The following is a 13,730-nucleotide window of genomic DNA, read 5'->3' as shown; positions in this document are numbered from 1 at the left end:
CATTGTATTTGAATAGTCCTTTAATCGAATTTTCCAGAAACATATTTCAAGCCCTCTTCCGTGATTTCTTTTTTTTCTGTTAAATTATCTTTATGTACATGCTTTTTATTAACTACAAGATCTGAAAAAAATGTTTTTAAAAAGTACTCTTCTGCGAAACGCAAAAGACTTCCCTCAGGAAATGGCAAAAGCACATTTTACTTTTATGTTAATATTCATTTTCTAGCAAATGATTACTTTGAAAACCTTCACAAAAGCCTTAGTATTTCTTGATTAATGACACACTTTGGTTTACTAAAAGATCAAAAAGACTCGGTAACCATTGTCTGTGATTCAGAAGAAAACCTTTTCAGAAGGTTAAGGGTGCTAATCTGCTTGAAATCCTCTCTTCTGTACTGATTTAATCTGCACCACATCTTTGTAAACTTTAGCATTTTTGTATTTACCATTTTGCCTTTCATCTTTCCTGACTATCAATAACAACAAAACCAATATCATGTTGTAGAGCAACATTATCAAGACGATTCAGATCCGATGTAAATCCAAACTAATGTAAATTCTGGAAAACACAAGTGAATTACCTCCTGCATGATATTATTAGGCTGTTTTGCACCTACAATACTTTGCTGCAGTGGTAAAGGATGCAGTAGGATCTGTCTTCACCTGCTAGCTTGAAATGACCTACTGTATACAATATTAAGTTTTAAGTTTTAATACAGTATTAAGGTTTAAGTTTTAAGGTAGAAGGATAATATAATAATGCTGTAAATTAGGAATTACACATAAAAACATACCCCCACCACGCATTTCCATATGCACATTATGGAATAGATAAAATGTGTGTTGGGGATATGTCCTTCTGGCCCAAGTTAGTCCCTGGTTTGATTTGATTACTATCTGCATAAATCTTGAAACAAAACCGCTTCCACCTTCAGATCCACCTGGAATATTTATAATACATTTTTAAAGGATTAAAATATTCAATGTAATATAACATAACTTGACTTGGGGCGGTGGGGTGGCTCTATGGCTAAAGATCTGCGCCTGTGGCTGGAAGGTTGCCGGTTCGTTTCCCGTGGCCGGCAGAGGAATCCTACTCCGTTGGGCCACAGAGCAAGGCCCTTAACCCCAACTACTCCAGGAGAGCTGTATCAATGGCTGACCCTGTGCTCCGACCCCAAGTTGGCGTATGTGAAAAGATGAATTCCTAAGACAATAAATTGTATATGGCCAATAAAGTGATCTTATCTTATTTGTCTCAAAATGATTCAATGTTATTTTATTGCTTTACAAAAAATGAATGCAGGCTGGAGGGCAATTTTAAACAATACATAAATGTCGATACTGGGCCTGTCATTTCAGAGATTAAAGAAACTCCTTTTCTTAAAGGAACAAATGTATAAATGTATTTTTGTAGAAAGAAAAGATCTAAAATTAATAACGTATGAAAAAAACTAAATATAAAGTAGAATATCATTAATAAATTCAGTCTGTGGCAGCAATTAATTTACTACTGTAACAGCAACAACTTTCACTTGTGAAGGTGGCCTATATGTTTGCAGTTTAGTGCTTGTAATTTCCTCTTGGTTATGAAAAAGCTATTACTGACTTAAATTATTACTCTAATGTATTCTAACAGCAAAATCGATATGTGTCATTTCCTCTGCACCCTGTTTTATATCTCGCACTGTCTGAAAAATGAAAGAAATGAAATATGTTGTGACATTCTTCTGTAGCACCTTTATTGCTTTACTTCAGAGTAATGGAAACTGTCTAAATATAACCTATACAATACTTGTGCCAAGTCACAACGGCATTGCATAAAGGATGGCCATTGACTTTTAACAGGTAACTTCTGCTCAATGTGTAAATGTAGCGTCAAAGTAATTTTCATGAAATACCAAAGTGTTACATAATAAAAGAAAAAGCACACCTTTTAAAAGATAAGCTGAAAGCACCAAAAACCATCTGAGAGAGGGAACCCCTGCAGACCCGAAGCAGTCACAAACAGAATAGAAACAGATATCCACAGAACTACAATGGAACCCCTGCCATGAAAACCACTCATTGTCCACACACAAAACAGTTAAAATAAACCTAAAAATACAATGTCCTTGAAACACTAAAAGCCTATCAAATTGTTCCTGATTTTCCCTAGGAGCGACAAGATACAATGAGCTGCTTTGTTGGTTTTACTAGAATTGTTTGCCTTTAAAACATGTTATTTCTGGTAAAAGACTAAAAACTGGTTAGTCTCACATATTAACAAAAGAAGCACTAACTTACATAAGAAGAAAAGTAGAAGAGATATCTGAGGATCTCTTGACTTTTCTTTAAATTTCCATGTCAGAAACCTGTAGGTTTTGCAATACTGAAAACCACTGATCTTTCTCCTTCAACATCAAATAAAGGCAAATGCTATCCTGTCAATCAATAAACACTAACTGTTTGAGGTGTGCTCCCTTAGAACCGAAAATATAGTGGAAAACCTCAGAAACGCAATACATTTTCACCCTGTTATTACTTACAAAACACAAAATGCTTATCCTGATCATGTTATTAAAAATGTAACAGCACATGTATGTTAAGTAATGTGTGCTTCTAAGGTTGCACATGCAAGCGTAATACTTGCAAATACTCTTTTAATCAAAGTGCAAAAGTGAGTCACTGCTCAGTGAAATGTACTTAAAGTTGGAAATGCTGGAACATGGAAATGTAGCTGGCAGTAATTTAATGACATAAGGTATCGTGGATACAGTCACCCACCATCTTCTGAACCCCTGAAGCACTATAACCGACAGAAAACACCTATAATTTACCCAGACCTGGTCAGGTATGTTAATACATTATCAGATTTGTAGATACCACTTTGACAATTGCTTGCAAACACCTACAACTACAGCCACTACCACAGCTGGACATCAGAAACCTGTTCAGGAACCCCGATAATAATAACATCATAGATTAATGTCAATGTCAACATGAATGACAAGCCCCCAGACAACTAGAAAGGGTAGTGTTTTCTGATGAATCTCAGTTCCGTATTGCAAAGGGGAAAGACAAAGTAATAAAAAGTAATAGAAGGCTCTAATGTCTATTTTAGGAGGTCTATTTTACAGCTGCCAATTGCAATTTCACCACACAGGATAAGATGGTTGCTTTTTCAGTCTCGTGTTCACACCCAAGGAAAAACAGAGAAAAACCATCATCAACACAACCTCTGATAATGATAATGTTCCAAATGATGTTCATTGCATCTCCGCAAGATTTGGAGGCTTTCTGTGTCTGTCTGGTATCAATGTCCACCTTATCACATGATCCGAACCTGAGGATCTACAATACCGCCACAGCAGATTTTTAATAAGTTAAATGGAGAACCATCCCTGTGATCTGTGAGCAATTCATCTACCAGTTCCAGCTATGACTTACTGTGTACTACTACTACTACTCATGGTAGGAACACTGGGAAATTGATCCTTTATGTGAGGGTACCTGACACGACAGCACAATCTGACCCATATCTTTATTTACCACATTATATATAGATAGATAAGACTTTATTGATTCTGTGGGGAAATTGATTAAATCTATATATGACTTTATATATATGAGATATATATATATATATGACTTTAGAACTAAAGCTACGGTTGGGCATTATGGTAGCAATTCTCCAGTCTCTGGGAACTACCCGTCTTGAGCGACTACTGAAGGAGCCGTGTCTCTGAATAATATGTTTGCTCATGGCTACTCAGAGCTGCAGAGATACTCACGGCATGAGTTACAAATGAGTGACCACTCAAGACGTGGGGCTCATTTTGTTCTGTTTGTTCTGTAGTTCCATAGGCAGTGCTGGTTGCACTAGGAGCAACCTTTCCAAATACATATTCCCTTTGAAAGGAAATGGACAATTGAGAGCAGCAAAAAAGATCTTACTTGCTCTTCACGGGAAAAAGATGGAAACCACAAGAACTGGGACAAGCCGACACCAACACGGAGACACTGTACAAACTACAGACCAACACGGGAAGCGCAATTAGAACTAAAATCAGGAAGCATGTTTTCTGCAAAGAGTTGTGGTCGTCTGCAACAAGCCGCCCAGTCATGGTGTTGAAATTGATTCCCCTTCTCCTTTCAGGTAATGGCTGGATAAGGTCCCGGTTTCTGAGATAGATGGGCTAACTGGCCTTCGCTTATACCACACTCCTTTACACTTCCCTTCGTTACCCACATGAGGCTATAGTGTCTCAAGTTACAATCGGCCCTCTTGAGCTCCTGTAGTCAAATCCACCATCTGAGCATCAATGGAGTACAGTGAGTCCTGTTTGTTGTCATGCTGACCGAAAGCTAACTGGCGTAAACAAAGGCAGTCTAGAGTAAATTCCCTGAACATCGGTGGTATGCACTTAATTTTAAATGTTAGGTTTATTAAATAATATTTTACAGTGCAAACAAACTGTAATAATGAAGTGTGAAACAAGGATGTTGTATTTTGTTGTTTCCTTTTTCTAAGTTCACTGGGACTCTGGTGAGTATGAGAGGTCAGCTAAAATGTATTAAAGGTTTTTCGTACTATTAAACTGTTACCTCGGATCTGCAGAATCCTGCAATTTTATACAAATGCTGAAACGTGTGATTGGTGCTAGTATTTTAGACGTGTCCTTTTCTTTTCTATGCACCTCGGGGGCACCCAGGCAGTTTAATATAAAAAACAGGACTCACTCGCCCATTATTTGAACAAGGGATATTCCCCGTTGTCCCTTAGCAGTCTTGCCAGATGACGACTCCAATCTGGGCCCCCTGCCAGCAGAAGGCACAGATCTGGTGGGCTGGTCGGACCCCCGATTATGTTGGTGCTGCTCTGGGTGCCTCTGCACTCCCAGCTCTGCCACCGCTGGATCTGACCTTTCTTGATATTCCTATGCGGCTCTTGCTGCTCCAGTCCTTGGTGCTGTTATCGAAAGCCTGAATTATGGTTCAGGGTTCCTTTGGCCTGGGATTTGAAAAGGTTATCACCATTGTCAGGGGTGAGGGTAGTAGGGGTATTGTTATATTTCCTAACTTGTACTTGATTTGTTCATTTAAAATGAATACAAATTTGTTCATGAATAAGTGTACTTTCGAAACCAACACCAAAATTACATTAGAATAAGTGTCTCCTACAGTCAAAAGCTTTAAACAAACTTAATATTAAGATTTGTTTTAGAAAATGAGGAACTCCTATATTATGTAAAAGATATTCATGTATAGTATAACATTTAAGGGACAAACTCTATGAACATAATAGCACTGTATTTAAGACCTCTTACTTTCTAATGATGCAAAAAACATATTACATATTACAAATGCCTAAGATGTATACGTAATAACAGTTACAACGAATATTGCAAAGCCTTACTTTACTTTCAGCTAATAATTTCTTACCTTCAACATCCTGGAAAATTACAAATTGCTCAATGGCATTTGTGTAAAAGGTTTATATAACACAGTGGGGACAGCCTCTAGAACAAACAATGACAAGCAAGCATCCTTAAATCTCTTTGTTAAAAAATTGATTAAAAGTCCCCAGTGGCTCAATCAGTAAAGACAATTGTTGGGAGCAGAAGTTGAGCCCTATAATCCACACATCAGTTGTTTGAGTCTGAAGTGCCGTTAGCAAACTGTGACTGGGATTCCCCATGCAGCTGCTCATAATTGGCCATGCACCACTGAGGCAGAGCTTGAGCTGGCCAGACTGTCTTACGTCTGACCCGCAATATCGACTTTCTGAAAGCTTGCCGTGCTCTCAGTGAGCACTTCAGAAGGTTAATACTAACCCTGCTGTAGGTGCACTGTTTCAGAGGGCATTGACTGTTAGGTGACTACTCCAAACATATACATATACTCCAACATATACAATGAAACTATTTGCCTTTTTCCGAATTAAAAAGGAAAAAAATGAAACCAAACAATCTGACCAAAAAGATGGTATTGACTTGTTAAAAAATGCACTTACTGAGGCCAGTCAAAAGTATAATTTTACTTGAAAATAGTTGAAGGTTCCCTAAAACATATCACATACAGCATCTGTAGAGCATAGCGGAAACTGTAGGATAATAAAAATGTACAACACCAAGAAAAACAACCAAAATGCAAATATTTAGGAACATTATATTGGTAAACCTTTATCTTAAATGCAGAAAATATAAAAACTTCCTTTTAACAGAAGTATAGATTTGTAGTGTTTCATAGCCGTTCAGGGACGCCAAATATGTAATCATAGTGGCTCTCTGAAGGCACCAGTTCTGTAGGGTTTGGGCATTTACTGAGACAATTATTAATTGTAGCAGTAAATCACAAAGTTGATTCTTTTGATGGCTTTAGAATCCAACCATGCGACATAACTCAAACAACGCACACACACAGGTACTAATACACGAGGATACATTTATTAATACATAGAATATGCATGTAAACCTAACAGATCTTATCGAGAGGGTTATCAGAATACAAAAGGTATATATTCAATCAGTTACGAAGTGTTACACATCAAGAGGACATACGTTCAGTATATCATTCATTAAGACCGTTTCGTAAATGAACTTGGTTATAACTTCTACATTAGATACTCAAAACAAGTACATAACTCTTAGGAATTAAATTGATATCAACTGGTTGGGATAACAATTGAATTCTCGAGCTGTAATGCATTGAAGTTGAATACTCATCCAATTTCTGGGGATTCAGATCTCCTGCGGGCACAAAGAAACAGTTGCAGGCTGTTGCTGTCCAATCCGCGCTCTCTGGCTCCGTGCCAGGCTGTGCTGTGCGGCTTGCAACGGTGCGCTGCTGATGCTCACTGACCGGCTAGTTAGTGTTGGCTTTAACTAGCAAAGTTTGTGCACAGGAGAAAAGATGACTGTGGATCCCAGCAAGTCAGGAAGAGGACCGGTTCGTTCCTGATGAAGAGCTAGTTCTGAATAGTGATTCAGCTGTCCACAGTTCTGACCTGTCCACGAGGCCTGCTGCTGGTTACTCTCTGGCAACCTCCACTCTAGACTCTTAGAACAAAGGAAAGTTCTGGCACTCGGACACACTGGCCGTTCCGTGGTTGTCCGGGCTGAGTCTCGGGATGGTCAGGAGGCGCGCTGCGAGAATGTCCTGCCCTTGGGAGCCTTCTGCTCCTGGGCCGTCCTGCCCTGGAATTCTCCTTTGAATTCCCTTTAGAACAGTCCACAGAATCCTCTCCAGAATCTTACTGAATCTCCCGAATCTGAATCTTGTTGAATCTCTCCGGCTCTCAGTGTTGCCTGTTTTTACCTGGAGGAACTTCAGCTCATTCATTGGCTGAAAGTTCCATGGGCATCAGAGTCCCACGTGGGTTACTCGGCCCTACCAGTCCCTGATTGGTTGACCACGGTGAGATATGAGTCACTTACTCCTGACACTTAGGAATGCAGTCCAGATGTCCAACTGGCACTCCCTAGACAGATAGGCGCCAATGGATGACCATTGATCATGATAGCCAGACTTAGCTAAGTGCATCCCCCTTTGGGAGCTGTCCTAGGAAACCTTAAATCACCCTGCACTAATGGTCTCAAATGGGGCCTCATTTGGGAAGCTCAGAAACACTTAATTCTGCCTTATTATTAAGCCTCGCCGCTACAGATTACAATTTGTATAGGTTAAAGACAAAGTGGATTTTTTTAAAGGATGATTTCTGTACTTCTCCATGTTTTGCAAAGAGCTTCCAAAAACTTTTCAGAAAAAAGAAGCTTGATAATTTAAGATGAAATAATTTGGTGAAAAACATAATATTAATATTAAGGTGCTGTAACTGGTGGGAGTATTTACATAAAGGTATCTTTTTGCTTTGTGGAGGCTTGGAGGAGAAAGCCAAAGCCTGGAGAACTAAATTTCCCAGAAATCTTAGTAATGATGTCACTGAATTATCTAGGGTAAAAGGTGAAAGAGGGATATTGGACAGGAAAGGAACACAGTTATTTTGGTTCTGCTTTGCTCTGTGGAACCCAGAGCAAGTATGCAAAGAACTTGAGTTGGGAAATTCTGTTGTTTTGTTTGAAGACGAAAAACTCTTCTGGAAAAAGGACTTTGAATCTTTTACCCTATTTGGAGAGAGGCTTTTGCGATGGTAATATTTTGTTAGATAGGTGTTTTGCTCCACCTGATAGTTAGTCATAAGAAGAAGTATAATCAGGACTCAGTGAGCTACGTTTCTCATAACACAATACCACCAGTCTTGGGAAAACATCTGATGTGTTCTTAATTCAAACACTACTTACTGTATTATAAGAACCAGATACAGAACACCCACTCAGCCTTTCATATCACACTGCATTTAATAATTATTGGAAACCATGAAGTAATCACAACAGATAAGGGGGGATCAGATTATTACTGATGTGTGTGATACGAAACAGTAAATTCACAGTACCGTTAACCTGTTTATTAAACACCAATTTTTCTATAAGGAGATGAAGAAAGAAGATGGGACATAGCCATTCTAAATTGCATAGCACATAGTGCTGTTTGTATGAAGAATTTCAACTTTGTCATTCAATCAAAAACTTTTATATTTTCAACCTCAAGGCTTAATTTTAGATTTTCCTAGTGTCATCATCATACAATTTAAAAAGGAAGGAATATGTATAAATTAATAACATTCTGACTTTCAGCACTTTTAACAGTGAAAAACATGGCCAATGCCAGTCATTATTTTATTTCCATACTCATGCTGAATAGAATTTATGACTCATGAATATAAGTAGTTACATACCTATATAAGTGCATATCAGACTCAGACAATGCTTATAAGATGGCAAAGAAACTGAAAAAAAGTTTATAGTTTACATTCACATGAAGTGAATGTCTGCACCCCCGAATGTCTTCTTTGGGAACAACTATTGCGAATAAAATGTTATTAATTAGACCACTATCACATTTTTGCCATTTACAAGAAGTGTATAAGAGCTAGTAAATGTGAGAATCCTGCCATAAGGGGAGTAAAGAAAATCAGTTTTACCAGTCACTGGACCACAATATCAACAATCTCCAGGATTTAATTACGCCATTAAACAGAAACCAATTAACAGTGCTGTACAGACTTGTATCGGCTAAAATACAATTTACAATATGAGACAAAGTCATTCAAAACACTACTGAAAACTTTCAATTTCAATCTGGCCGCTTTTTTTATTTTTACGTGTTTATTTGCTTTTTAATATGATATGATTTTAAAGCCACTATGTATACGTTTCATGATCAAAATCTAATTGCTATTTATACACAATTGCTAATAATTCTGTAGACTGCATATCATTTAAAAGATAATTCTGTTAGTGTTATGCAGTATTGTGACAGTATATCATTTGAAATTGTGGAAGCAAAATGTAAACATTTATTGAGTGAAATTGTTTGTCACTAGTACAGTAGCATACAGTATGATTAGTGCAGGAAAGAGCTAATGGTTTAATAAACATTTAATACTGTACTGATTTGTTTGTCAGCTGATGTTATATGTTATAAGTTATATGAATGTCCTACATCAGATTATTGGAAAAAATAAAAACGCGGTGACACACTGCTGTCCGGTGTAACGCAGTGCCTATGGTGATATATTGACTGACAGCTAACGTATCAGTGTGTGAGCACAATTAGACCTGTCACATTGACTGCAGGGAGTCAGTTCATTCATTACACATAGCTCTGCCTCTGCGGTAGAAAATTGATCCAGGCTCTCTCAGTTATTCCAGGCTGGTGTCAAACAGCCCCAGTGCATTTCGGACATGCCAACTAATAAGGAGTACATCGTTAAAAGGTATACCTGTTTGAGTGTCACAACTGGAGCTAAATGTGCCTGGAAGGTACTACGCCTGTCAGTCACTGGTTCACCATGTTTAATTGGAGGCAGCTCTTCATCTGTGCAGAAAAAAAGAATTTATAGGAAATGAATGAAAAACATGCAAAGCCATGAATAGTACAGTATAGGTCAAATGTTCACAAGCACAGTTTTAGAATTACACAGTAAATGACCAGAACATACTTTTAAATGTTGTGGATGCTACAGAGACTATAAAAATAATAAAAAGAAGGGCTTTCTGAAAAAAATAACCTAGAGTATTTATCGTGTATTGTTTTTTTTTGTGGTATGAAGTCCAAGGGGAAAGTAAGATGATGCCGAGAATAATTAGCAGATGGAGAAATAACCTGCCTACATTGAACTCCATCAAATTAGAAGCCCTGAAAATCCTAGAACAGGGAATTCTACAATTTGCAAAGTAGCTGTTAAAGCAAAAGCTACTGTTCGATGTACTAATCCACACTCTGGGATTTCATACGTTTAGCAACAAAATATTACATATTTTTTGCTTGCTGGCCAAGATCCCTTAATGACTTAATCCAATCAGGTTGCTTTCCAAAAATGAGCATTCAAAGGGGTGATAGTAGTTGGTTTATATAAAAACAAACACGTGTTTGTCAGTTTTCTGAGATACTTCTTCCTGAAAGAGCCATACCACAGGACATGGGAGTTTGTGACCTCTTGCAACTCTTCTAATTGCACATCCACACTAAAGAAAACAATAACAGAGCACCAGTCTAAACACACATCTAGATGACTAGATGACTAATATTTGTTTCTTTCTTTATCTGATTAATGAATGGGTGCTAACCTGAAGATAGCATTCTAAGAAGGGACTAGCTCTTTTAGAATGATAGTGCAGAAGCCTCAGAAATGGCAGGCACATCCTGACAAGTAAGAAGGGATATTTAATATTTACATATAATAGGAATATATAATTAATAGCAGTATATGTATATGTACTCTTTAGGAAAGCAGTGGAACAAAACTTAGAGGTCAGCTGTTGGCAAACAAGTGAGCACACTGGGGCTTAAAGGCATCTTCCCATCTGAAAATTCATAGTATGTTTTTACAGGTAGCATTTAAAATGTTATTTTACGGTTTTAATTTAAATGTATTTTAGATAGTTTTAGAACTACTGGTGAAAAGGTTGCAACCTGCTGACAAAAACTGATTTGTGCAGCTGCAAACAAGCTTTCAATAATCTGTGTCCTGTTGGGAACAAAACATAGCACAATTGTCTCTGTTTTCCTAGTAAAAATGCCGCTAACAATGTGTTATATAATGAAAGCATTTTTTTTTAACAGGGAAAGTCCCTTTAAAGTGCAAAGCCTGCAGTTTAAATATTTTAAAACCGATCAAAAGCAGTATATCATTGCCGAGTGAAAATCATGAAACACTGAAACACAGTGCTAACCTAACAGGAGTTACTAATTAGTTATCAATCTGATTCTGAATTTATTTATCAAAATAAAGTAACAAAGCTTAAATGGCCAGATGGTATTAAACACACATGGTATACTGTAAGTGGAGGAAAACGAACAAAAACAAATAATCTTCAGAAAAAAATCTTTTTGGAGTCACTTCAATACCTCCAGTATCTTTACTGAAAATCTGCACCGAGTTCTGCTCCGAGCTCAGCTTCAGTAAGTTATATTCCCGAATGAACTCATCCTCAAGGTCATCATCCACCTCCTCTGTCGTCTTTGTCAGTGGAAGGCCATCTGCTATAAAATAAAATTAACATAATTTAATATTCATAAATGACTTCACATTCCATCCACACCTCTCTAAACTCCTACTTCTCTAAGCTGAAAGCCACTAAGATACAGTATAAACACATTTCAGGAGAACGAGTAAGGAACGTATATCATTTTACTTCAAAATACAGCTTGTAATCTATATTCAAGTAGCTTAAATATACTCCAGACTATTCATTTTGACATAATTTAATGAACTTACCTACAGAGTTTTTGGGGATTTCATTATTTCTAAGATGGTGCTACCAATACAATAATTTAATATTTTAATCACAACAGAACTCTTATCAGTAACGGCACATTCAATGTGAGGCAGAGTATGTGATAAAAGTTGGTATCTGAGTAAAAATACAGTATAATGAAAAAATATAAATATCTACAACTAGAACAGAGGAATAATTATGCCCAGTGGGTGTAATGGATGTATGTCTACACATGGCCATAGGAACTTAGGGTGGACACTAACCGCAACTGATTTTTTTAAATGCTCATGTTTTTTAAGACATACAGTAATCTACCTACACTACACTCAGACAATGACACACTGTGTTGTTATCTCTAATGAAAAAAGAAAATATTGTTTTATATTTCTGGCTCTAGAATTGATACTACTACTTATATTTCAGTATATCTGGACTATTTTCATTACCATGATGGAAGTCTTCTAAACTGATCTAAACTTCTAAATGATCTCATAAACAGGCATATTAATCACAATACCTTTTTTTAAAAAAAAAATAAAATCAACCTAATCTCATGACAATGGAATTAATATTAAAGTGGAATTGCATTATGAAAAGCCTGTGCTATCATCCAAAATTACCTGAAATTCTAAGAAACTCCAGCTAAAAATTAGAAAAGACAAATAGCAAAGAAATCTTTTTGTATTGTTGCATAAAGCTGAGAGTAGTTTTTTTAACAAGGCCTCGTTTCAGATATATACTTAATCACTGCTGATGACAAGATATATCTGATGGCATGGAAATTATTTTCCAGATGTAGTAATCATCATAATTATAGCATTTCACATTGCAAAGTACTAAATGGTTTAAAGAGTGGTATAAAAAATCATAACATGAAAAATGTGCCTGCAGGCCACAAGTGACATATAAAATGTACTCATATCAAGAGTTTTTTTTCTTTAAACTGAAAAGCCTAGTTTTCAAAACATGTTCTACTTACTAGTCCAACAAACATGCATATATTCTACTGAATGACTGTAAGTTTGCTAAAGAAATGCTCATTGAAAAAATAATTACTCATTAGTTCTAGTATTCATGTTACTTTTCTGGCCTTGGTCTTAATTTGCATTTTTAATATATATATTGCTACATCTGACTGCTTTTCAGACAGTTCCAATTATACTAAAGCACCTGACATTTTAATGTAGTACAAATGTAATCTGTATTAATATTTCTGTTAATGTAAAACAAACATTCATTTGTGTATTCAGTTTTAGAATACATAATTAATGAAAACAATACAAAATCATTGTGTAGATTAATGGCTTGGATTATACAATTAACACCATCTTTATTCCTAAGAACAGAAGTCTGCAATAAAACTACAAAGAGCTGCTGCTGAAGTGAATATCCTTGATTCAATTACTAAAGTTGGATGAGATCCTGAGATTAATTCAATACTAAAAGCCAGACAGCCTAGATCAGCCAAATGGCTTCATGTCATTTGTGAACACTGCTAAGTTCCTCAGTTTTTGTTTATAGCAAAATGCTATTTATTAGCAAGATAAGATCGAGATCTTAGGGAGGGTAAAGGTGCACTTCCCTGTATCTCAAACAGAGAATCAGGCCACAGACTAATACAGGAATGAGATGAGAAACACAGGGGTCACACTTATATGCTAGAGAGGTCAGTTTTGAAGGACAGAGGTGTGACAATGAGACTTGTAGAATCTGAATGGCCCCCACATGGACACTGCAGGGCCAGCTGGAGCACGAACCTGACCAGACTATTTCAAAGCGCCACATACTGCAGTTCGCAATGGCTATCTCGAGGGGAGTGGCATTGTGGGTGCTGCACAAAAGGCATCTTTTCAGAGGAAGCTATTCTGACCACCACGGTACCGCCATTGCAGAAAAATAAAGTATTTC

The 13,730-nt window shown here is 36.9% G+C and overlaps 1 protein-coding gene across 1 annotated transcript in view; it reads right to left on the bottom strand.

The window, feature by feature from the left end:
- The window catches only part of impact (impact RWD domain protein), a 78,308-nt gene that overhangs the window by 42,460 nt on the left and 22,118 nt on the right, over nucleotides 1-13,730 (bottom strand). Inside the window, exons 6-7 of the mRNA XM_088918827.1 lie at nucleotides 11,452-11,586; nucleotides 9,824-9,918 (exon numbers count right to left, since the gene is read on the bottom strand). Coding sequence (XP_088774953.1) covers nucleotides 9,824-9,918; nucleotides 11,452-11,586 — 230 coding nt within the window. The remainder of the gene's footprint in view (nucleotides 1-9,823; nucleotides 9,919-11,451; nucleotides 11,587-13,730) is intronic.

This window comes from Atractosteus spatula, chromosome 6, assembly GCF_055471065.1.
Source record: "Atractosteus spatula isolate fAtrSpa1 chromosome 6, fAtrSpa1.hap1, whole genome shotgun sequence".
Classification (NCBI taxonomy): domain Eukaryota; kingdom Metazoa; phylum Chordata; class Actinopteri; order Semionotiformes; family Lepisosteidae; genus Atractosteus; species Atractosteus spatula.
Note: the sequence above shows the minus strand (reverse complement) of the source record. Positions and strands in the feature narration are given on the sequence as shown.